The sequence below is a fragment of the Alligator sinensis genome, unplaced genomic scaffold (assembly GCF_000455745.1).
Source record: "Alligator sinensis unplaced genomic scaffold, ASM45574v1 scaffold840_1, whole genome shotgun sequence".
In the NCBI taxonomy this organism is placed as follows: Eukaryota; Metazoa; Chordata; order Crocodylia; family Alligatoridae; genus Alligator; species Alligator sinensis.
The window spans coordinates 679,486-704,826 of record NW_005842643.1 but is presented as its reverse complement, the minus strand read 5'-3'; the positions used below and the strand labels follow the sequence as shown (position 1 = coordinate 704,826).

Sequence of the window (25,341 nt, the reverse complement as noted above, 5' to 3'; positions counted from 1 at the left end):
TGGCACTCGTCCTCTTCTGGATTTGACTAGACTAGACTTGACTAGAAATTTAGGGACTCTAGTGGGGAGCCTAAAAAACGAAACATAATTTACAGGTGACAAAGTGTAGCTCTAGAAACGTTGTGTGTGACCGGATCTGGAAGCTCAATCCCATGACAATTTAAGATGGAATCCAGAAGAGGATGATGAGTGTACAAACTGAGATTTACCTCTGTCCTGAACAGGTTCTGCAGGCACTAAAACTGCTGCACTGAACAGGTTCTGCAGGCACTAAAATTGTAAGGTTACTTCACACTTGATTTCATGAACCTTTCTTAGTTTCATTTCTCCAAGCTGTATCAGGGAGGGGGTGGAGTTGATATAAACAGAATCAGCAGCAGACCAGGAGCTATAAGAAGTTTCCTCAGCTCAAAGGTATCAATCTGGTAAGACTTTCCTACATTATTTTTTGTTATATCATTTAAACCTGAGTTGGTATCTGTGATATTTGTATGGTGAAAGAGAATATTAGTTAGTTTGTATTAATTACATATACTTAGCCTGGCATCTGAACTACGAATACTATTAACTGTAGACAAAGGCGCTCACTCTCTCTCTCTCTCTCTCTCTCTCTCTCTCCCCCCCTCTCTAGACCAAAATAAAAAGAAATAAAACTCTGTATCCTGAATTCTCCACTAAAAGCATACAATTAAAAGGAATCAATGCAGTCATTTGACTTCTACTTAAGGGGATATGCTTTATAGCTGCAGGTCATGATTGTTAATGCCATATAAAGTTGATGATGCTGTAGCTAGCTCAGTTTCATTTCCAGCTGCAGTGACTCAGCTCTAGGAAATTAAAGGAACTGCCCACAGTACCATAATACACAAGAAAGAGAAAGTGTTCTTGTAGTATTCCCAGCAATAGGGATCACATGCATCCACTGCAGGAACAATAGGAGCTGGACCCTGAGTCAGGACCTGGGCACATACTGGCAGGTTCCCTCCAATACAGGACTTTTGCTCCATTTTTTTCCAAGGACCAGGATGCTGAGACAGTCTCTGAAATCCAGAATTGTCCCAGCCAATCCAGGACATATGATCACCCTAAATTAAACAAGATTGTAGCTGAATTCAGAATCTGAACTAAGCACACTCAAGCAAGAGGAGGGGTTTAAAAAAGCATGAGCTGAGTTTCAGAAATAAGTACAAGATAAATAGATACCCACAACCAGAACTCCTTTTATGCCTCCTCTGACCTGTAAAATAATGAGTTTGTGGTAGAATTGGGGTGATGTAGCCATGGTGGTCCAGGAAAATGCAAGAGGAAAGGATTTTTGCGCATGATGTCTTTTATTGGATCGACTATATATTTGGAAGGGATAGAGTTAGGGCAGGGGTGGGAAAATTTTGGCCAGGGGCCGGATCTAGCCCACCAAGCACTTTCATCCAGGGTCCCCTCCCCGCAACAAATTGTGCCCCGCCCAGCCCTTCTGCCCATGAGGGAGGGATCAAGGTTCCCACGTGTACACGCAGCCCCAAACATACCCTACTGTCTCATTCCCATTCTTGTGGGCATAGGGGCCCAGCCTGGCCAGTGTGCAGCTTCTGCGTGGGGCTGCTGCTGCTGCAGCCCCTGGGTACTTGCTCCTCTTCCCCAGTCTCCTTCTGGCTCTGGGCAGCAGGTAGGTAAGCAGCGGAGGTGGGACTGCAGCTGGAAGGGCCCCCAGAGCATGGGGTTGGGGCTGGCAGTAGCGTGGAGCCAGTGCTTGGCGGGGTGGCAGCAGTGCGGAGCTGGGGTGGGCAGCTTGGCCCCCCCCCCCCCCCCCTTCCCCACGCTCTGCCATGGCAGGCAGCCACAATAGGTGGTGGCAGCAGCAGCAGCAGCAGGCGGGGCACTCAGGGTACAGCTGCTAATGGGGCATGGCTCTAGCCAGTGCAGCATGTTGGGGCAAGGGGTGCAGTCTCCCCCAGACTGCCTGTATCACTGGCGTTCCCCGTCATTCACGTGCAGCGGACACACCTGCCCAGCACAGCAATGGGCTCCAGCCCACAGGGCTTCTCTCTGGTGCTGCACAGCCCAGGCAGGGAAGGCACCTGGCTCCAGCACCTGAGGCTTCCCTCCCTGCTGCGCTGAGTGCCCTGCCAACTGCTGCACCATGGGGCAAATGTGGGGAGATCCCCACACCCCCCAACCTCCTTCACACCCTGCCCCCACAACCTCCCATGTATATACAACCCCCTCCACATTCTACCACACACACTCACACCCCCCACATACCTCACAGTCTGCACCACACACACACCCCCCACACACCTGCCCACCATACACACACACCACATGCACCCCCACCATACACACATACCCCTCCACTCTCTGGTCCCAAGATGGTGACAAGGGGGTGGGGCAGCTGTCAAGTGGTGGGGCTACCAATGCAGCCCTCATTAGCTTGCCAAAACTCACTAAGTGGCCCTCTGGCCGAAATAATTGCTTGCCCCTGAGTTAGGGTAACCATATTTCCTAGATTTGGGAAGCTGCCCCAGCATCCCAGCCCTAAATGGTAAATATACCCTAAAGCAGGAGCCAGGAACATGCGGGTGTGTTCCCACCAATGTGGGACTTATACTTCAATTTTCTCCAGCGAGCCCAGCCAGTGGGCAGTTCCCTGGCCCAGACTCTGCTAGGCTGCAAGCAGAGTTACTTGCACAGTAAAGTGTGGGGTGGAGGAACCGCAAACTGGTTGCCTGGCCCATTCCTGGGAACTGTGGAGTCAGGGGTTGGGGAGGAGAGGGGGTGTCCTGCCTGGTCTCACTCCTGGGAGCTTCTGGGTTGGAGATGTATATGTGTGTGCACACGTGCATGTGTGTCCTGCCCTGGTCCTGCTCTTGGGAGCTGTAGTGGGTTGGGGATGGTGCATGCACATACACCATGCTGTCATGCCCAGCCCTGCCCTCTGGTACCCCCATCCCAGATTTCCCTCAAATTATTATGGTTACCCTAGATAAAGTCAAGCTTTCAGATATAAAGTATCCTTTCTCACCCCTGTTTATCACCCACAAAAGTCCTCGCCTCACATTAAAGGTTGTTGTGTTGCCCTGGGGGGTCAAGCCAACTCTCAGGATCTCAATATTGCACTGTTAGACAGGAGGGTGTGACACAATTGCACATATACAAAACACACACAAATCAATTAGGTAAATACACACACACTCTACCAGCTCAGGCACACACACATCCAAACCAGCCTAGGCACATGCATATTTATTACCAATTCAAGCACATACACTATATACCCCAAAAGTTAGACACAGATTACTAATTCGTATATCATGCACACAATGACATTATATATACACACACAAGACCCATACACACGCGTTCAAAATAACCAGTCTAGGTTCATGCACACCTATCACCAGTTTAAGCCCATACATGCTATACACACCAAATTTAGACAGAATTAGTTACCAGTTACCAACACCTGCACATCTAGTACACATACTTGGATTACTAATTCATATACCGCACACACAATGATATCTATGTATATGTATATATGTGTATTCACTAATTCACACACATACCACCCACCTACACATACACACAGGTGAGTTCCTAAGTTGGGTGTTGTGATGTGTATGTATGCATATGCTTGGTGTACTTGGGATACCTGGGGAAAGGTTAAGGTAAGAAAGAAGAAGTGTAGGGAGTTAAAGTTACCAGGACCAGGATTAGAACCAGTAGACTACAGGGGCCTGGGCTGAAGAACTGAGGCTGGGGGTAACTTTAGGTTAATTGATCTTAATTGATTAAAAGAGACACCCAAAGCCTGCAGAACAGGGAAGCATGCCGCACAGAGTCTGGGACTGGAGCCAGAGCTACAGGGGGAGCTGAAAAGGTAGGTGCTGGAGAGGGAAAGTGGGACTAAGGGAAAGTGTGGGTGTTAAAGAGGGGCCCTGGCTGTGGGGGAGCCAGAGGATAGCTCCGAGGCAGCTAGAGAAGTTGAAGACTGGGGCAGTAGGTGCTGGGAGCTGGAGAAAGGCTCCAGCTGCTGGAGAAAACCGCAGGAGCTGGGAAGCTGCAGGGGGAGCCTGAAAACAGAGAAATGGACAGGAGAAAAAAATCACAGAAAAAGCAGCAGGAGAGACTGAAAGGCGGCAGGGGCAGCAGGAAAGCAGTGAAAAGCAGCAGAAAGTCACAGGGAAGAGGCAGTAGGAATTGAGAGATCAGGGAACTAGTGGAGAGGGGTGGGGGGCTGAAATTGAGAGAGAGAGAGAGAGAGAATGAGGCTGGAATTTAAGATAAGGAAGGGACTGGGATTCAGTAAAACATGACCTAACTCGGGGTTGCAAATGACAGTGGTTTTATTGAACAGGGGAGATGGTGACACGATGCCAAATTGGTTCCCTTGCACACACACGCACGCATGCGCATGGCAGCAGGGGTTAAAGAGGCTTGGTGCAGGGGCTGAAGTCCACTGAAGTCCAGGAGGAGAGAGAGAGAGTCCAAACTGTAGGAGGAGGTGTGCAGGTAGTATCTACCTATCCAGGCTGGAGGGGTCCTAGTCCAGTAGGTGTTGCCCAGAGTGGGGTCACCAGCAGGGCCTCTGGGTGGATAGGTGGTGTGGCATGGTGCTGGTCCAGATGGAAATGGCATTCCCACTGGGTCTGTCTTCACTGCCCCTTTTTATAGGGGCAAACCTTGTGTGACCCTAGTGACAGGAGGCATGCCCAGGCAAGGGGCAGCCCTTGATGTACTGAGCATGTGTGCTCCATGCAGGGATGTGCAGTTTTGGGTGTCTGTAATGGTGAGAGTTGCTGGTTTTGCAGGGAGGGTCCTTTGTCTTTCAAATGCCAGTCTTTAAGAGGATGATGAGTGTACAAACTGAGATTTACCTCTGTCCTGAACAGGTTCTGCAGGCACTAAAACTGCTGCACTGAACAGGTTCTGCAGGCACTAAAATTGTAAGGTTACTTCACACTTGATTTCATGAACCTTTCTTAGTTTCATTTCTCCAAGCTGTATCAGGGAGGGGGTGGAGTTGATATAAACAGAATCAGCAGCAGACCAGGAGCTATAAGAAGTTACCTCAGCTCAAAGGTATCAATCTGGTAAGACTTTCCTACATTATTTTTTGTTATATCATTTAAACCTGAGTTGGTATCTGTGATATTTGTATGGTGAAAGAGAATATTAGTTAGTTTGAAAACCACTGGGAAGCTGCAGGCGGGGGGGAGCCTGAAAACAGAGAAATGGACAGGAGAAAAATCACATCAACTGTTACAGTTGAGTGTTAGTAATTCCCCTATGAGGGAATATGCAAAAGCCAAAATGTAGCCAATTTGCAGTTGTATGTGATTCACTGCAGAGGATTCTCTAGTAGGAGTGAGAACAAGTTATATTATTATAAGAATTGTCTCACTGAAATAAATCATTTTTCTAGTTTCCTCTAAATACTACTCTTTCATCTAGCAGTCTGAAGATGTAGGGCAAAACACGATGGACAGCTCCCTAGGGTACCTTATCCCTCTGCATCCTTTAGTTCACGCTGCTCTCCAGGGAACTCTTCTCCCCAGGACCAGAGTGCCTCTCTAGCCCTGGAGCCAAACCTTTATACCTATTAACTCTACCCCCATCCGATCACCAGATCCCCACTTCTGGGAGCCAGGTGCAGGGGTTCCTACTGAGCAATCTACAGGTTTGCCTCTCCACAGCCCTCTTCCCTACCACTAGACTCACAGTCCTGTGACCAGCCTCTCCCAGTCAAGTACCTCTGCACTGCCTTGCAGTCAAGCCAGCCTTTCTTCAAGCTGCCCTCCACACTGTCTTGCAGCCCCTTCAATACCTGGATCTACACTCAGGAACAGGGGTTACTTATTGGCTCAGTTATTAGCAGTCTGCTCAGATCTGCTGCAGCCACTATTTAACGCACTGTCTGGAGCTCAGCCCTTGTAGCCTATCTCATTTACCAGCTTGCTTCAGGTAAGTGGCCTGCAGCTTTGGAGCTACTACTCCTTTCTTCCTTTCAGCTGCCCAGTTCTCACTGTTGGTTTTCAGTCAGCTGTCTTCCTCTCTTAAAGCGGCAAGGGTTAGGGGCCACTGTTACACCACATCATTCCCTTGTTTACCATTCATTGCCTGTAGAAACTGGAATGCCTAATGTCTTTCACTTCTTAGACAGCATGAAGGTAGATTTAAAACATGTTTATGTAACAAAAATACACAAGTTGGCTTACAAAAACAACTGTTTAGGTGAAACCAACTGAACACACATTTATGCTGCTTCTGTTCTTTAGTCCAGTAAGGTTGGAGTTACCAGATGAGATCTTCAGCTGATATAAATTAGTGTTTTGGCTTCAATGGAGGCACAGTAATAAATACTGACTGGGGATCTTTCCTAGTAATACCCTGGCAGAATGTGTGAACCAAATCAGAAGTGCTCTTTTTGATTAAAGAAATGCCACCATATGGCCTATTCTTTTGTATTTTTCATGATAGGAAAACAAGCCAAAGATCCACGACAGCATGACAGGTGGGATGGAGAAGAAAAGAAGAACTTCCACTCTAATGGTGATAAAGCAACAACCAAAGGTATAGCTTTGTAATTACCATATAGTGCCAAATACATATCAGAATTATGCAAATCATACCATAAAAACTTCAAAATACTGTATGTGCCTCTCCTGAGAGTGCTAACAAAGTTTCCAGGTAGTGCCATTTCCAAAGGTGATTTTTGTGATATGGAAACCCGGGAGGAATTAGACCAGGGGTGGGCAAAATACAGCCTGTGAGGCCATTCTATCTGGCCCATGGGGCCCCTAAAAAAATTTTGAAAATTAAAATTTATCTGTCCTTGGTTCCTGTCAAAAATGACAGGAACCAAGGGTAGTAGGACCCAGGGGAACCCTCGGCAGGCTCCTGCAACAACAGGGCCCATCTGGCCCCACTCGCCCCAGCTGGAAGCCCTACCAGGGGCTTCTGGCCTTGGACCATGTGGCTGCACTGGCGCGGGAAGCTCAGGTAAGAAGGGCAGGGGATGGGTGGGCAGGGAAGGAGCTGGTACTGAGCCCTGGGAAAAGCGGCCCCTTGTCTGCCCTGTGGCCAGAGCTCCATGCTGCAGCCACTCGCAGCCCATGTGGGGTTGTCCTGAGCAGGCACAGGCAGCCACGCGTGGGCTGTGAGTGGCTGGAGCAGAGAGTGCCAGCCACGGGGCAGGCGAGGGGCCGCTTTTCCCTGTGCTCAGCACCAGCTCCTTCCCTGCCAGTGAGCAGGGGGTCAGGGCTGTGCGCTGCCCCCCGCCTGTACCACAGGGCTGGGGAGGCACTGGGTGTGAGCAGGTGCGGGAGCAGGGCCTACACCGGTGTCCCAGGGCTAGCACCAGCAGGGCCCAGAGCAGGGCGGTAGGGATCCAGGGTGGCAGGGGCTCGATGAAGCCAGGACAGCTCCCCCCTCTCCCTATTGGTACAGCCCAACCCGACTCCACAGACTCCTGCCAGCCTGCGCTCTACTCTGGGCCCCACCAGTGCTGGCCCTGGGACATTGGTTCCAAAACATTGGGACATTGGTCCCAAGATGGTGACCAGGAGGCGGGGCACCTGTCAGTGTGTGGGGCTACCTATGCGGCCCTCAACAGCTTGCCAAAACTGTGTAAGTGGCCCTCCACCCGAAATAATTGCCCGCCCCTAAACTAGACTATGATTCCAGCTCACTCCACTTGAGCAGCTGGCTAACAGATTAATTGTGGGTGCTGCTAATGACTGCCTAACAGTTTAAGAACTCAGGTTTATTTACTTCTGCAAGTTACTGTGCTCAGAGGTGTGCTTGTCCACTGTTCCTAAGGATCTGAGCTTTCCAGCATGCTTTTAATGTCAATAGATGAGGATGTTTTAGACTAAATTAATGGGAACAGAGCAGCACATTCTAATGAAAAAGGACCCTTGTGCAAAAGGCCCTACCAGGTTCCCTCTCTTATGCTACTAGGGGCTGAGGGCAAGGGGGTGGGGGGAAGAAGTCCCACTGCAGCACCTCTACAAATCTTAGCAGGTGGCAATGACATGAGATGTTTAACCTAGTGAGCTATGCATATTTTGTTCTTCACTGAGCATATGGAATACAGTTTCCTGACTCTGGGGTAAATGTGAAGTGACTGCCAAAATAGTTGATTCTTTTCTCACTACAGAGCTATTTACTATGGGTTGATGGAAAGAAACTGCTGGTATAATGCTTTGTCTAATTTCACTGAGACTATTTACATGCTTGAACTCAGAAGACAAGGCCCTGCTTTCACTTAAGAAGTAGTTTCTCATCCTCTTTTTTTTATTTTTATCAGAAAGCAGACACTTTCTTGGGCAGCGAATATGAGGAAAAGGTCCGTCCTTGCATTGATCTCATCGACTCTTTGAGAGCCCTTGGAGTAGAAAAGGACCTTGCTTTGCCAGCAATTGCCGTGATAGGAGATCAGAGCTCTGGAAAAAGCTCAGTCCTAGAAGCATTGTCCGGTGTTGCTCTTCCTAGAGGCAGCGGTAAGAATTTACCTTGTGGTTTTTCATTTCTGAAGCATCCAGCATTTGCCAGGGTATAGTGTCCTAAAAGGAAACTGAAGGACTTCTTTGAAAGAGACAGGAACCCTTTGTGACCTGGTAGGTTGAGCATGGGCTGGGCGGCAGAAGAGATGCAAAGGCTCTGCAAAGGACTTTTCACGTGATCGTTGACAGTTCACATCATTCTCCTGATCCTAATTGACCTGTTTGTGCAAAACAGGAATAACAGCAATGGTCTTACACATCTTTGAAATGAACTCTGAGATTTCTTGGGGTGAAAGCTCATCTAAAACTCCTTAGAGCCAATGAAAGAACTCATACTGCAAAGAACATTAACTATGAGCCCCAATACTGTGTAACTGAAAAGTAGCAGTGGTGTCTTTTGAATATGAGATCACATTTGCAATTGTAGTTAAATAGCTTCCCAAGGGGAAGGGAATATTGCCTTTCAGTCTTTATATATGCACTGGCCAATTGCCCATCAAGAATGATGGTTGGGGGAGAGGAGAGCAGAGAGGTATGGAGCCCCGTGCCCTGCCCCCCATCCCCTCCCCCTGGTCTGTCCACTGTCTCCAGGGATCAGGGCAGGAGGGTCAAGGCCAGCTGCTCTGGCCTCGCCTTCCCCACCCCCCCCCAGCTCTGTCCCCTGTGTCCCCACTGTCATGGCAGCAGGCTGCCTTCTGTCAGAACACTTCTTTGCACTCTGATTGGCTGTTTGTCAGCCAATCAGAGCGCAAATAAAGCGTTATGGTCAGACAGACAGACAGACTTAGGCTTTTACAATACGGAATTGTGTTTCTGTAATATTGCAGGAATTGTTACCAGATGTCCTTTAGAGCTCAAACTGAAGAAAAGCCATGTTCCAGAAGACTGGAAAGGGAAAATAAAGTACAAGGAGGTAGAGCAAGAACTACGTTATCCCTCAGAAGTGGAGAAAGAAATAAGAAATGGTAAATATACCCTGAGATACAAGTGGCACTGGTATACTTGATCCTGTCTGGGGCAGCAGGAGAAACTAAACCAGGGGAGCTCAGCCCCAAGCCTGCTGGCCAAATCCAGCCACAGGCCCAGTGTAATCTGGCCTGCAGGGGTCCCCATGGATCCTATGGGGAGCTATATGAGTCATGGTCTTGTGCACTAGATTGGGAGTGAAAGGCCCAGTCCTGGTGTGTGGGGGCTGCAAGGTGACCCTGGAGTCTGATTCTAGCCTGGAGTCTGATTCAGGTGGGGTGGCATGGAGCCCTGTGCCACCTCTGCCCAACCATGATTGGGCTCTAGGGCCTTGCATTGCCTCTGATTGGTCACTGCACACCAAGATCAGACCTCGGGGACCCACTCTATCCCTCCCTGGGCTCCAGCCAGGTGGCAGTGGTGTGGGGCCCTGGGGCCCAATTTCTGGCCCATGGACTGCCCTCACACCAGTCATTTGGTCCATGGGGCCAAAACTGTGAGCACCACTGAACTAGACTATTTCTTGAAGTTCCTTCCAGGTCTATCTTCTGCAATTCTGTGGCATACTTTTAATCTGGTAACTTTCCATGGTCCTGAGTCTACAACGTGTCACTGAGAGGTGCTTCAGATGAGTCAGAGTTGATGGCTGTGCCTGCCTTAAAGCCCAGGAGTTTATTGCAGAAGGGAGGCCTATGTTTTCAGTGGCATCAGCAAAATGGGCATTTACTCTGACATTTTGGAAATTTGTGCCTAGATGAGAGGACATCATCACAGAGGATCTTGGTTTTTCTCTGTTTAAAAATCACAAATTCTCTAATTAAAAAAAACAAATTCTGTGATTAAAATGAAATGCCACTGTATACAGGTATCAATTGAACACAATGTTTTATTGATATATTTACAATTTTAACCAATTTGGAAGCCTACCTGTGCCTCAATCACTATAATAAAATAAATCCTAAGTACCTATAAATTCTAGTATTTGATTTTGGGTTCTTTATCATGGAAAATCAGAGCTTCTCCTGCCCTCTTCCCTCACCAGGATGCAGGGCCAGGCCCCTTACTTCCAAGCCACAACCCCCTGGCCCTGCCAGTTCCCCTCATTCCCTCCCAGCAGACAGTCAGCGACCTGGGGGGCATCCCCCCATGGCCAATCCCACCGACCCGCAAGTGGCAGCAGCGCACCATTGGCACTTCCAGGCATGCCGCTGATGCTTCCAGGTGAGTGCGATCAGCCATGGGGGGACCACTTTTCCTGGCGCCTCCACTCCCTGGCTGGTGCTCTCAGGGGGGCACCAATGCTCTCACCTGCCTGGGCATGCTGGCAGTCAGGAGGTGCACATGCACTTCCTATGCATTGCCACTGGAGTTTTCTCACTCAACCCTGCCTGGCCTTCCTCTGCGCTGCCCCGCCAGTTCCCACCTGCTGCACTGTAGAGGCCCCAGGGAGAGGGCAGCAGGGCAGGAGGCCTGAGCCTGCAGGGAGCAGTCCACAGCTGTCCCTGCCCTGTGCACAAATCTGGAGGGCACAACTCCATCCTGCTCCCCACCCTGTGACCGTGCATTCAGGCCCCAGGCACCAAGACCTACACCCCACCTGGCTGGGCAGCAGCAGCAGCCCCAGCCCTGCCTAATTTTGTCCAACTCCTTCCCTCCCTCACTTCCTCCCTCCCTAAGAAGTCCTCAATCCCCCCTTCCCTCCCGCCAGACTTACCTGTGGGAGCTGCTTTCCAGGCTGCCTGGTGGCCATGTGTGAGTGCCCACAAGGCACCCCCTGCCCGACTGCCCTTCTCCCTCTACCCAGAGCCCCTTGAAGGCTGGAACGCTTTGCAAAAGTGGAATATCCTCATGTTTCTCTGTTAAAATGAAAAAAATATGTATTTTTCTCAGTCAAAAGAGGAAATCGCATTTTTTTTCCCATTTTTCTGTGGGAAACGGAAAACCCGGATCCCTGATCATCACCTACTAATTTCTGTGGCATCAAGGGTGTGCACCTATGTTGCTAAAAGAGAAAAAATGTATATTAGAACCTACAGTGGAAAAGTAGCAGAGGAGATGGTCCTGTGCTTTGGCTGTGGACATATTTGAAATTCATACAAAATCATCTCATTTATTTTTTGTTTCAGATAAAAATGTCAGATGCTCTAAGCACAAATCCTTAAGGGACTACCAAAAAAAACCCCCCCCACAGCATTTTTAATCCTTTCTTGTGTGAAATGAAGTAGTATAACTAGATGAGAACCAGTGGTGCACTAGCACCAGGTGCTGATTTAGAGGTGGCACCAGAACTGTGGCCCCTGGTGAGTGCACATGGTAGCAGCAGCAAGGGGTATGTGAGAAGCCTGCACCATGGCAGCAGCAGGGAGGGTATGGGGAGTCAGCACTGTGGCAGCAACAGCTGGGGACTTTGAGTTTCTGGAGCCAGGTAAAGTCCTCAGGCACTTAGCATACCGCCCCCCTGCTCTCTGGCATTTCTAATTATATATTTACTAAAATGTTGGGAGTTATGCCTCTTCTATGTTCCTGAAAATGTCTATTCTAAAACTTTCTGATTTGTGAATCATAGGAAATTAGGGTTGGGATCTCAGGAGGTCATCTAGTCCAACCCTTTGCTCAAAGCAGGACCATCCCCAAATAGATCATCCCAGCTAAGGCTTTGTCTAGCCAGGCCTTAAAAACCTCCAAAGACGGAGAGTCTACCCCCTCTCTGGGTAACCTGCTCCAGTGTTTTACTACCCTCCTAGTGAGAAAGTTTCTCCTCATATCTAACCTCAACTTCCCTTGCTGCAACTTGAGACCATTGCTCCTTGTTCTGTTATCTGCCCCCACTGAGAACAGTCTAGCTCCATCCTCTCTGGAACCACCCTTTGATGTGCAATCCACTGCTGTTTGGATTAGGCTTCAGGTCACATCTGCATCCAGCCCCTCTGGCTTGTCCACATGCACAACCATCCCAAATGTGAATTCTCAGTGAGTACTCTTCCTCCACTGACCAGACATTGTACCTCTCCAGTGTGAATGGCTGTAGTCTTTGATGCCTAATCAGTAATTACCTGACTGGCTAAATATAAAAATGCAATTATATCAAAATTAGGGTTCATACAAACATAAAAAATAAGACTAAACACAGTTGAAAATTAGCTATGAGCAAAGACCTAACACTGTATTAATAAAACTAATTCAGGAAAACATCTACACATGAGATTCCATGAAAACTTCGAAGTATTCCTACTTTTGGGATGGGTTCGTGACAATCACCTGATCCTTAATTATGAAACCAAAGGTGGCGCTTCCTTCAAAAAAAAAAAAAAAAGGTGTATCAGCTCTCTGCATATAACAATTCTCGTGTTGCTTTTCAGGAATTCTGACCAAACCAGATTTGGTGGACAAAGGAACAGAAAGAACTGTCATTGACATAGTCCGAAATTTAAGTGTTCCTCTAAGGAAGGGTTATATGATTGTAAAATGTCGTGGACAACAAGACATCAATGACAAGTTGACCCTGGCTTCTGCAATTACAAGAGAGAGAGAATTCTTTGAGGAGCACGAACATTTTAGGTTGGTTTTTAAAATTGATTCACGCTGATTAGCTTACAGAGTTTTCCCTATTAATTGTTAGGGGGGAAAAAAGTAAAGTAAACGTGATCAGCACAATTTTTTTCAGTAGTAAAGCCTAGATTACATAGGGATTGGGTACAAACAAGAAGGTTATCTGTCTGCTTACTCTCCAGCTAAAACAGGTAGATCTTGTTTGCATCACTAGATGAAACTGGTTGGTATTTCACTAGCAGTAAAATACTGCTTCTTGTGGAAAGGTAGAAGAAGAAGAGGAACTGTGACTCAGACCATGGACAGGTGCCACATTTGTGTCAGGAAATATGCCCCTTTCCTGGCACAAAAAGTGAGTTTATGGGTGTTCAAGCAATTTATGGCAGAAAAAGCAAAGTAATTCCACTACAAATGGTTAGCCATTTATTTCAACCAGCAACCTCTCTCAAGAGAGACGTTTTTAGGACCACGTGTAATATCTGTATGCTTACACTTGGTGGTATAAAGTCTCTAGGACCCTCAGTATCCTACAATCCCCCACTCTCCCTACCCCCTCAAAGTGGGAGGGAGAGGTAGGCAGCTCAGTGGCAAGAGGAAAGGAGACTGGACAGTCACCTCGCTGGGGTCACTTGACCCCAGTTGTCTCTTCCTGCCCGGTGCAGGGGGACTGAACCCAATGATCTACAAGGTCCCTTCCAGCCCCTTACAATGTATGAATCTGTGAGCTGCTGAAGAACCCTACTGGGGTCCCCACTTGAACAGTCCCAGGACATTTTTGGGACTGTTCAAGCAGTGTTGCCAGTTCCTGCCACTCCTTGTACAATTCCAGAAAGTCCAAGATTGTATGAGAGGCAGCAGGAATTCCCTCACCCTAAATCTTCTCCCCCTCTCTGACCTTCTGCCAATCAGCAGAGCAGATGGAGCAGACAGGCATAAGTTTGGGGAGCAGGATTTTTCACTTTGGTACTCTAAACAGCAATATAATCACTCTCAACTCCTGCAGAAAGGAGATCCACAACTGAGTAAGCCTATCTTTATGAGGAGAGGCTGAGGAAACTAGGCTTATTTAGTTTAGAGAAGAGAAGACTGAAGGGGGGATTTAATAGCAGCCTTCACCTACTTGAAGGGGCTCAGAAGAGGATGGAGCTGGACTCTGCTCACTGGTGGCAGATGACAAAACAAGGAACAGGGGTCTCAAGTTGCAGCAAGGGAAATTTAGGTTGACTATTAGGAAAAGCTTTCTCACTAGGAGGTTAGAAAAGCAGGTTGCCCAGAGAGGTGGTGGAATCTCCATCTTTAGAGGTTTTTAAGACCTGGGTAGACAAAGCCTTGGCTGGGATGATCTAGTTGGTGATGGTCCTGCTTTGAGCAGGGGGTTGAATTAGGTGTGACCTCCTGCAGTCCCTTCCAGCCCTAATTTTCTGTGATTCTGCAATTCTATACCACCTCTGTGATGAGTCTAGAAGTACTGCCAAGAAACAAAACCTGCTCACTTGCACCCACTTCATACATAAGTGCAAATATTGCCCAAGATCTAACTAGCCCAATATCTTCTCTGAGAGGGGTAAATACTAGCTACTTTAGATCATTCATGTCAAACTCATCCAACCAAAACTCATTCCAGCTCCACAGCCACTCCCATAGGCCAGATGACATGGCTTTGTGCTCCAGATCCAGCCTGCAAGGTTCTTCATGAGGCAGAAAATTTGGTGGCAGGATGAGCAACAACAGCATTTTTTGCCACAGATCTCATGGGAAGCCCTGTAGGGATATTGTTATGGCTTCACAGGTTGGATCTGACCTGTAGGCTGGGTCTTTGATACCCTGCTTTAAAAGAAAAATATAAGAAACAGGGTAGAATGAGTCATACCTGTCATACTCTCCCATTCACTGTAAGTAGTTTGTATCCCTAATTGTTGTATTTAATAGCCCCAGTGGACCTGTCCTTTGAATATCTGTCTATACTTTTGGCCTCCACATGTTAATTATGCTAAAAAAGTACTTCCTTTTGTTTGGTTTAAATGCACTTCCTGATAATGTCATGAGGCGCTCTGTAGTTCTTGTAAATGACAGTTCCCTGTTTATTATTTCCACATCTTTTATTATTTCAAAGATTTCTCTCATATTCCTGTCTTAGTCATCTCTTTTTCCAAGCTGAAGAGTCCCAGTCTGTCCAGTCTCTCCTCATATGGAAGCCATTCTGTACCCTACATCTTCTTCATTGCCCATGTCTGTACCTCTTCTCTAAAAAGAATCAGTTCAATGCACAGTGGCAGTCAAAAGGCAAAACACAAGGTTAGGAATCATTAGAAAAGAAACTGAAAACAAAATAGAAAACGTCATTGTGTCATTCCTGGTACACCTACCTACTGAATACTGCATGCTGTTTGAAATGATTCTTTTTAGAGAACACTCCACAGTGGTTAGGTCTCTCCAGCCTGGAGAAGAAATGACTAAGGGGGAATATCTGACAAGTCTATAAAATCGTGAATATTGCAGACATACAAAAAAACTAGAACTCTTGATTCCAAAAAGATACCTTTTATTAGACCAACTGGGAAATCACAAGAAAATTGTCCTTCTCTGCATGCTTTCAGGTTCAAAGTCCCTTCATCAGGCTCTGGGAAAAGTATAGATGGTACAAGATGGCAAAAAGTCCCCATAGGTAGGAAATAAACTTCATTTTTGCACAGAGGGAGCTGAAGATGGAAGGCTGTCCGTCTGGGTCCATGAGTACAGGAATTATGTAGGAAAGCAGAAAAGGGAATGCAGATCTTCAGTGCTGCTGTTCAGTGCCTTAACTATAAGGCCCTTCTTTGTTCCTTAGGGTAGATTTCTGAAGTATATAGAAATGTATAAAAATATGAAAGTAGTTGCATAATAGAAGCGCAATGGGTATTATATGGCATTCTCAATATTACAAGCAAAAAAGTGAAAAATTAAAATTATTTAGAATTCAAAAGGCAGTTAAAGAGTAAATTATTTTGTACTAAAAAGAAAATGGTCTTAAACAAAAGATCCTCTTGAAGCATTTTGTCAAGTTCAGTGACTTAGACGAGGGGGTGAACAGCACCTTATTCAAATTCGCAGATGACACTAAGATGTGGGGAGAAGTGGGCACACTAGAAGGGAGGGACAGGCTGCAATTGGATCTGGATAGGTTACAGGGGCGGGCAGATGAGAATAAGATGGGATTCAATACTGACAAGTGCAGGGTACTGCACCTAGAGAGAAAGAACCAGCAGCATACCTACAGGCTGGGGAACTCCATTCTTGTCAGCACAGAGGCAGAAAAGGATCTTGGAGTCATTATAGACTGCAAGATAAGCATGGGCTGCCAATGTGGGGACGCGGTCAGGAAGGCTAACCTCACCCTGTCATGCATTCACAGATGCATCACAAGCAGGTCCAAGGAGGTGATCCTCCCCCTCTATACAACATTGGTCAGTTGGAGTACTGCGTCCAGTTCTGGGCACTGCACTTCAGGAGGGATGTGGACAACATCGAGAGGGTCCAGAGGAGGGCCACTCACATGATCAGGGGGCAGTAAGGCAGACCCTATGAGGAGAGGCTACAAGACCTGAACCTGTTCAGCCTCCACAAGAAAAGGCTGAGAGGGGATCTGGTGGCTGTCCATAAACTTGCCAAGGAAGACCAGCAGGCAATGGGGGAGTTCCTGTTCCCCCAAGCACTACTGGGAGTAACAAGGAATAACGGCCATAAGTTGATGAAGAGTAGATTCAGACTATACATTAGAAGGCACTACTTCACAGTCAGGGCTGCTAGGATCTGGAACCAACTTCCAAGGGAAGTGGTGCTTGCTCCTACCCTGGGGGGTCTTCAAAAGGAGTCTAGATAGACACCTTGCCAGAGTCATTGGACCCCAGCATTCTTTCCTGCCCATGGCAGGGGGTCGGACTTGATGATCTGCTCAGGTCTCTTCCGACCCTCCCTACTATGAAACTATGAGAGCTGTGCTGAGTAGCTCTTTGATGTGCAGATCAGGTAGAATTTCTTCCCTGGAGGTGTCAGATGGTGTTAACCAGGTCTTCAGTGGGTTCATCATAGTAGTTTATGAATTCATATTCAATCCTTTGGGATAAAATAAGCTTTTATGTATACTGCAAGTATAAAAAGATATTATTTTATTATATATTATTAAAAGGTATTATTTTATTATTTTATTGTATTCTTTAATCTCTTTCAGCATTCTTCTGGAAGAAAAAAAGGCTACTATCCCTCTCTTGGCAGAAAGACTTACACAGGAACTGATAGATCACATTAATGTAAGCTATCACATTAAAACTACTGGTTCTTTGGAAAGGTATTTGATAAGGCACAAAATGAGAGAATGTTTTTTTAGCTCCTTTGCCAGGGTATTTATTTTGCTGGACAGACCTTTCTGAAACCTTAACTACCTTCTAGAAAATTGAACATAATGGGAACTTTTTCTCCCACAAATACATATTTTGTAACTAGTGATTAGGCATAAAGCAATTTACATGTATTTGTTACATATGGTCAAACAAAAAGGAAAATATTTTTTATTTAATTATTTAACAGTGGGTTATTAGTGACTGTCTGAATGTACCTCTCTGCCGGTACCTAGGTAGATAAAAAAAAAATGATTGATACTTAACTAAAGGTTCCATGGACTCTTACCGTGGGTTAAAGTTTAAAAAAAAAGCAAAAGAAAACTTGGCCTCACTTTGTTAATATACAATGATAATGTACGTTGTTAACTAGTCAATGAGCTGTTTTTGTTTCTTTCTTTTTTTTTCAATTCTTTCCTTTTTATTTTTCCTTACCTTCAGAAATCCCTGCCAAATTTAGAAAAGCAAATACAGCACAAACTCCAGGTTGCAAGCAACAAGTTACAAAAGTGTGGCCTAGGCATACCAGAGACAGCTGAAGGGAAGATGCTCATTCTAATAGAGGTAAGTATAAATGTGGATTTAGTAACACATTTGAATAAAAGGCAAATTAGCCTTTGGAATCAAGAGTATATTAGACGTTCAACTCTTTGTAGACTATGTGGTCATGAAACCACCAAATAACTATACGCATATCCACATGTGTTTTTGTTAATTTTAGAAAATTAGACCACGCAACATTACTGTTAATTCTCATCTTTAGCAACCCAGGATGCAAAATGAACCAGATTAAAAAAAAAAAAGAAAGACACTTTTTTTTTTTTTCTGTCGTGCAATTATCGGCTATCATAATTGAAGGGGAGCATCCAAGCTATCAGTGTCCTGAAGCATGTCCTGGATTATAGAGTATACTGCATTAAGAAAAAATACTGTGGGCATCAAAGCTAAATAGAAGGTTTACCCAATTAAGATCCAGCTCTACAGAGCTATATCCGACAACAATATTTTGCCCTGAATATCAGTAATTTTTAGAAGTAACATTGTTTGCCATCTGTACTTTAACCAAACCAGGTAGTCCTGGAATTAATATACAAAGCCACTCCTCAGACAACGAGACAGTTAGGATTGGGGTTACACACTAAAACAGGGCTGACCAACATGTAGCACTGGATAGCCTTTTTGGGTGGTATGAAACAGATTAGGGAGGGAACAGGCAGCACAATGGCAGATAGAGAAGGAAGCAGAGCAGCAGATTGGGCAGAAGAAAGGGATCTGTGCGGCGTATGGAGCATGTGGAACCAATTTGTGGCATGACTACCAAAAAGGTGATGCCCCACTGCACTAAATTCTCCAAAATTTTACTTATGGGGCCTTTATTTAATACATCCACTGTCTTGTGAATCATTGACCCCATTTTTGTAACAACCCAGCATCTCATTACAGCAATTGCTTGCATGGTAAAATAACATTAAGAATTACCATTTGTTACCTGTATTACAATTACATTTAAAAGCTCAAGCACAGATCAGAACCCTTTTACACTAGGTACTGTGCATATGAAGAGAGAGATTTTGTTCCCTGTGCAGCCTAGACAGGACAGACAAAGAGTACAAGGAAAACTGGTACAGGGAGATGAGTGGTAGTGTTGAAGTGATGTAATTGTGATGGTCCAGGAAATATGCAAGAGGCAAGGATTTTTGCGGGTTATATTTTTATTGGACCAACTGCATGGCTGGGATAATTGATCCAATAAAAGACCACCATAATTCATCATTAAGACACAAAAATTAGTGCCTCTCAGAAAGATGAAATAACTTGCCCGGTGCTACCCCACAGGGAACTGACAAATCTGGGAATATAACCAAGTCTAATGAGTCTTTGGTCTCATAAGCTTGTTCAATGGCTAAAATACTGCCCCATCAGCCCTTCACGTATCACTGACAAAAAAGGTGCAGATCATCAGCTGTTCAGAGTTCACAGCTTGAGTACCAGGGCTGAAATACACATCCTATGACCTTTGGCTGCATCTCAGAATGTCATTTCCATATTTCCATGTACAAGCAACTTGCAGTATATGAATATGACAGTTTTGCCAGGGAATAGCATGCAACTTTTCACCCTTTATTTCCCCTCCCAACTGTAAAGTTTTGCACATGTACCATAATCACTAATAACTCAAGGTCTGCATTAAGTCTTGTAGTTATTTTTAAATGACAGTTTCCCATCTCTTTACAGAAAATCAAGCTCTTCAATCAGGACATCATGAATGCAGTGCAGGGAGAAGAGGTTTGCACTAACAAAGACAGTCCTAAACTCTTCACAAAAATTCGAAAACTCTTTAATGAATGGGAAACAGATATTAATAACAATGCACTGAATAGTAAATACTAAACTTTGGCACTGTGCCTTCACAAATTCCTAGGCAAGTCAACAGGCTCAATGTGTACACAGGTCAGTTTATAGGAAATAATTTATCTTTGTCCAGGATTTTTTCCAGTAATGAGAGAGAGGAGTTCACAGTGATAATTTCATATTTGGAACCAAGCTTGTTTAAATTTTAGGAATGTTCAAGTCCAGAGTGTGGTGTGAGCCAACTGCTGTTTTTAAATGACCCCTAATCCCAGTACAGTTCTAATTGAAATAGTATCAACCCTAAAAGCTAATACTAATGAAAGTGAACCCTGAAGTAATGAAAGTTTAACTCCAAGGACGGTTTTCTGCTTATTGTTTCTAAACTTGTCAGTGGGTTGACTGACAAAAATAATAGATGCAAGTAAAAAATCTGCCATAAAATTACATGGGTTATTAATCAGTCTAAAGATCAATGTAGTTCTTATTCCATGAAAAGCAGTGTTATTGCTGAACTTGATTTTAGGTTGTGCCTTCAGAAGCATCTCAGGGAATTAAGTGCCCAGCTTCCTTATGTCCATTTGATATCTCATCCTATTATATACAACCCAGACAATTCAGAGTCCTTTAATGCACTGACTCTACCTCTGCCTCCTAGATAATATACAACACTAGAAAGAATTTTCTCAACCACTCACAGAGCATATCTGTAGCAAGCAATCCTACAGGTCAAAACTGTGCATCTACTACCATTGTAACCCAAGTGCTGCTGTAGCTCTTCTTCATTCCAAAGAGTAAATATAAGGCCACTAAGTAACAGTATAAATCCTGGATTTACCACATTTTTGTAGTGTAAAAATAAAAATTCTGGAATCATCTGAGATAACAGTGCTTCTGTTTTAATGCTGTAGTGAAAGACCTCATGAAAGAAGAAATTTTGAAATTTGAAAATCAGTATCGGGGAAGAGAGCTCCCAGGATTTATCAATTACAGAACATTTGAGAGCATTGTAAAGGAGCAAATTGGGTTGCTAATAATTCCAGCTACTACAGTGCTGAAGAACACAACTGGTGAGTTTCATTCATTGAATTTCTTATAAACTTTGACTATAGTTGTGATACTGATTACGACTTTTAAATTTACTTAGCACTAATACTTAGGACAAGATTTTAAGTGGCATGAATCAAAATAATGATAAAAGCAATTCATTGAGTGCTGCTATCTGTTTTAATACTAAAACATTATGTACCAATGTAGCCATTGTTTTGGATGAAATCTATAAATGTGTATATTCTATGAAATATCAAGATTATTCAATGAAACAAAGAATATCTGTTTCTTTAAATGTAGGTAAGAGATGAAAGAATTTCTGCTAAAATTATCCTTCATATTAATTTCCACATTACATCAGCACCTCGAAGCTGGTATATTTTTCATAGATTGAGCCCTGAAAGAGCCATTGTGACCTCCTGTGTACTGCAGATTATAACACTTCCCTGAATTAATTCCTGTTTCCACTAAAACCTATATATATTATAAAAACATGCAGTCATAATGGAGAACGCACAACTGCACTTCATTCAGAAGGAAAAGCGGGGGTACTTGGAAAGTGCACCACTGTCCCACGTACCCCAGTGTCTCCGCACCACCACCACGTACCCCCTGGGGCCTTCCCAAGTACCCCCGGTTGACACCCCTTGTTCTAAAGGTTAAAAGCTCTCACTCTTTGAACTTTGCACCTTATTTTAAGATTGAATGTGTCTAGCTTCACCTTTCAGCCATTATATTAGGTTAGAACTTTCTCTGCCAGATTGCATATCAAAGATCAAATAGTGAATGTCAAATACCTGCTCCCCAGGGAGAAATTAAGTCTGCAAACAAATCACCCCTTAACTTCGTTCCTAAGATAAACAGATTGAGCTCCTTGGCCATGTCCACATGCGCAAGGATGTTTGGTTCCCTGGGGACAGCTAGCAGCGGCATGTCTTGTGCCACTGCTAGTTGTCCCTGAGGAATGTCTGTGCCACGTGCCCTCTGGTGCATGGTAAGTTACTCCAGGTGGAGTAGGAGAGGTTGGGGTCAGCACTGGGCTGGCCCCAACAGCCTTACCTGGGGTCCTGGAGGCCTCCTGGGGCTACAGCAGCAACAATCCTGCCTTGCAGAACCTGACCAGCAGCTGGAGTGTGGCTCTGGCTGGCCAGGTTCTGGTTTTGAGTAGCGCACGCTGCCCACATGTGCACTGCTCCACTTTTTTTTTCCTGCAGGTTTTTAAAAACCTCTGCTCCCTTGCAACATGGAGAACAGCTGAATGTGCACTACGTCGTGCCACAGACATATCTACAGCACCACATACTACACGGCTGCGCTTGTCTGCACATGGCCCATGAGTCTGTTACTAAAGTCTTTTTTTAATCAGTCTTGTGACTCTTCTCTGAACCCTTTCCTTTTTAACAACATCCTTTTGGGACTATATATGCCACAGAAGCATAGCAAGGTAGCTCCGCTCCTGGGGTAGCCACAGCACTTAGGGCAACACCAACTGCCACACTGCCTACGAACAGTGGTGCAGTCAGCCACTGGTAGCTAGCTTTGTGCTCCCTCCCCCAACACAAACGTGGTTCCCAGAGATGCTACCCTGGTTATCTGACCCTCAGTTACATTACTGATATGGCAGATCTGTAAAACATTCCAGCAATGGTTGTACCAGGGCTAGATACAGAGGCAATTTGATATTCCCTAGTTTATATATCTAGGAATACAGGACTAGTATTGACTTCCTGGGCCTTCAGGTATGGTCTTCTGCATTTACAGAGCTGTTTGTATCAACAAAACATCTACTTGAGCACACCACAGACACAAAGCACCAAAATGAAAAAGCTATCCTGCACCCTATGAAGGGCTCAGGAAAGACAGAGGTGCCTGAGCTTGCATTCAGCTGATTAAATACACAATTCCCCAGTCCTTTTAGTGGGAATCAAGTTCCTGAAATATGTAAGGGCTCGGTATATGTTTAGTGGATGTGTTATAGATTTTCAAGGCTGAGATTCACAACCAACAAATGGGTTGGACTTTTACAGGTGTTTAAAAGGTTAAGAATGTGATCACATGCATTGTTAGAGTAGAAGGGATTGAAAATATTTGCAATTTGTAAGACCACAACATAATATTACCAAATGTTCATACTAGACAGAAAATAAGTGCACTGATCAAGAAGCTTTCAAATTAAAACCTGCTTTAAACTGAATCTGAATGCAATCTGCCAAGGTTTTGCATGGTTCTTTTTTATGCTCATGCCATTAACTTATGATTTCCTTCTGATCACAGATTCACAGAAGTTTAGGGCTGGAAGGGACCTCATGAGATCATCAGGTCCAGCCCCCCTCATCTTTTCTTTTTTTTTTTTTTTTCTTAGACCTTGTACGAGATGCTTTTACTGAAATTGCTGTGAAACACTTTGATAATTTCCTTGCTCTTCACAGAGCAGCAAAGGTAACGAGCTACATAATGTGTCTCTGACCCAAGTCATAATTAATGGTTTATGTTTAAATCCAGGCTTATTTCTGGCCAATCTACCATGTAGCTGTTTTAATTGCTAATGGATTCTTCTCAATGTTATTATATTGAGAAGAATATTCTTATTATAAGAGAGTGAATAGCATATAATGGAGTTTTATACAGTGAACAAATAAAAGTAAAGATACTGAACAAAGTGCCATAGGCTATGGAATTAGAGTCTGATTCCAATCTTGAAGGAAGTGGACAATCATCACTTTCCCTTTATCAGACCATTTCTGTGGTGACTGATTTCAGTGCTCACCTTTGTTGTTGTTGAGGCAGTAGATACAGATGGTTGGGTTGTACTTTCTTTTATAGATTGCTGAGAGGTGATAGGTCTCAGATGCTAAAAAATATCTTCCCTTTTTAATGACAGAGTAGCATTGAAGACCTAAAACAAACACAAGAAGAAGCAGCTGAAAATATGATTCAAACCCAGTTCAAAATGGAAAGAATTGTCTACTGCCAGGACAGACTTTACAGTGGAGCTTTAGAGGAAGCTAGGAAGCTTCCTCAATCTGTTCAGTGTTTCCATTTGTCTTACTCTCTGGATTCCCCAAAACGGTATTCCATTAACGAAATGACTTATCACTTGACTGCATACTTCAAGGTAAGTCTTTCTCTTTTCTTTTCCAATCAATCTTGCTTTGTAAAAAAGATATACTCATGGAAAAAGTAGGGAGTCCAAATAAAGGGAAGGAAGTCTTCTGGCAAATATTGAATTGGTAGCATGCACAGAAGACCTATGCCCATAACATTAAAAACATTCCTTCTTATTGCTTTTTGGTGCTTGTTCTCACTGTGGTTCCAAACCTGAAGTGAAACATAGTGTAATCACTTGCAGCTAGGCATCATGGTAGTCTTACTGCTAAGAGTAATACTATATTGAGAAATCATATGCTACAGTCATTCTAGGGTAGAGATACTGGAGACAGATTTAAATGAACCAGCTTGGGGTATGTTAGCAGAATATATGTGACAGCACAAAGGTCAGTAAAAGCTAATTTTACTCTTCTGGGTTTTATGTGGCCAGGGCTAGACTGTGTAAGCTTATGTAGCTATTGTGTCATAGGTTGTCTGGCTTAGTAGTTAGGTTACCAGAAGAGGGACAGAGACAGAGGCAGAATCCAAAACAGAGGCCAAATAAGGAGGTAGGAAGCGGGACCATGTTACCAGATCTAAGGGGTACCAAATCCAGAGACAGAGTCCAAAGTACAGGCCAAGTCAGGGTTCAGGAGCCAGAGACCAAGTTACTAGATTCAAGAGAAAATCCAAGAAGCCAGAGTCCAGGACCAGAGCTGAGCAGGGTCAGGAAATCAAAGAGCACTGGGCCAGAGAGGCTTACCAGAGCAGACCCCCAAAACTGTTGGCCAGCCGGCAATCTATGGCCACAGGTGGAACCAAATGGGGGAGGCCTCTCCCCAGTGGCCAACCAAGAGCTCCAAGCAGTGGCCAGCCAGGACCACCAGCTGGGACAGGGCTGCCAGGAGACACCCCAGGCAAGTGCAGCCAACCAGGAAGTCAGCCTAAGCTGGGCTGCCTGCCAGGGCCCCTAACAGCTTGTTCTAGAAGCTGTAAACTGAACAGCAGTAGTTTCTCTGCGTGTGGCATAGACAGACCTGAATTTCAATCTGGTAGCAGGTTAAATGGAGGGAAATGTCTTATTTTAGTGAAATATACTGTTATATTCCCAGCCTCAGCTAAGGAAAACCCTAAATATGATGTTTGTGAATTGCAGAATCCCATTTTGTGTATTTCCTTGCGCATCCTTCCCCCTTGATTTTAAACCTATGAATTCTCTTCTCTTCTCTTAGGGGGCAGGTAATCGACTCTCCACTCAAATACCTTTAATTATTCGTTCCTATGTCCTTGAAGACTATGGTGAAAAGTTACAGAATGCTATGATGCAACTTTTGCAAGATAAAGACCAGTTCAACATACTTCTTAAGGAGCGGAAAGACAGGTCCAGCGACAGGACCAATTTGAAGGAAAGTATTAAACGTCTGAGAGAAGCTCAACAACGTTTAGCAAAGTTCTCGATTTAA

General features: G+C 44.9%; 1 protein-coding gene across 1 annotated transcript; it reads left to right on the top strand.

Annotated features, from left to right (window-relative positions):
• Positions 1-6,503: 6,503 nt before the first annotated feature.
• LOC102386869 (interferon-induced GTP-binding protein Mx1-like) lies at positions 6,504-25,341 on the top strand. The gene is made up of 11 exons (XM_025215412.1): positions 6,504-6,570; positions 8,309-8,501; positions 9,332-9,469; positions 12,830-13,028; positions 17,227-17,305; positions 17,834-17,956; positions 19,628-19,772; positions 20,653-20,811; positions 23,154-23,230; positions 23,673-23,906; positions 25,111-25,341. Exons 1-11 carry the CDS (start codon positions 6,505-6,507, stop codon positions 25,339-25,341), a joined length of 1,644 nt encoding a protein of 547 aa, XP_025071197.1. The 5' UTR covers position 6,504.

Coding starts and splice junctions, on each gene's coding strand:
- LOC102386869 (XM_025215412.1), top strand. CDS start 6,505: ATGACAGGTGGGATGGAGAAGAAAAGAAGAACTTCCACTCTAATGGTG. Junction 6,571..8,308: donor TGATAAAGCAACAACCAAAG/GTATAGCTTTGT, acceptor TATTTTTATCAG/AAAGCAGACACTTTCTTGGG. Junction 8,502..9,331: donor TGCTCTTCCTAGAGGCAGCG/GTAAGAATTTAC, acceptor GTAATATTGCAG/GAATTGTTACCAGATGTCCT.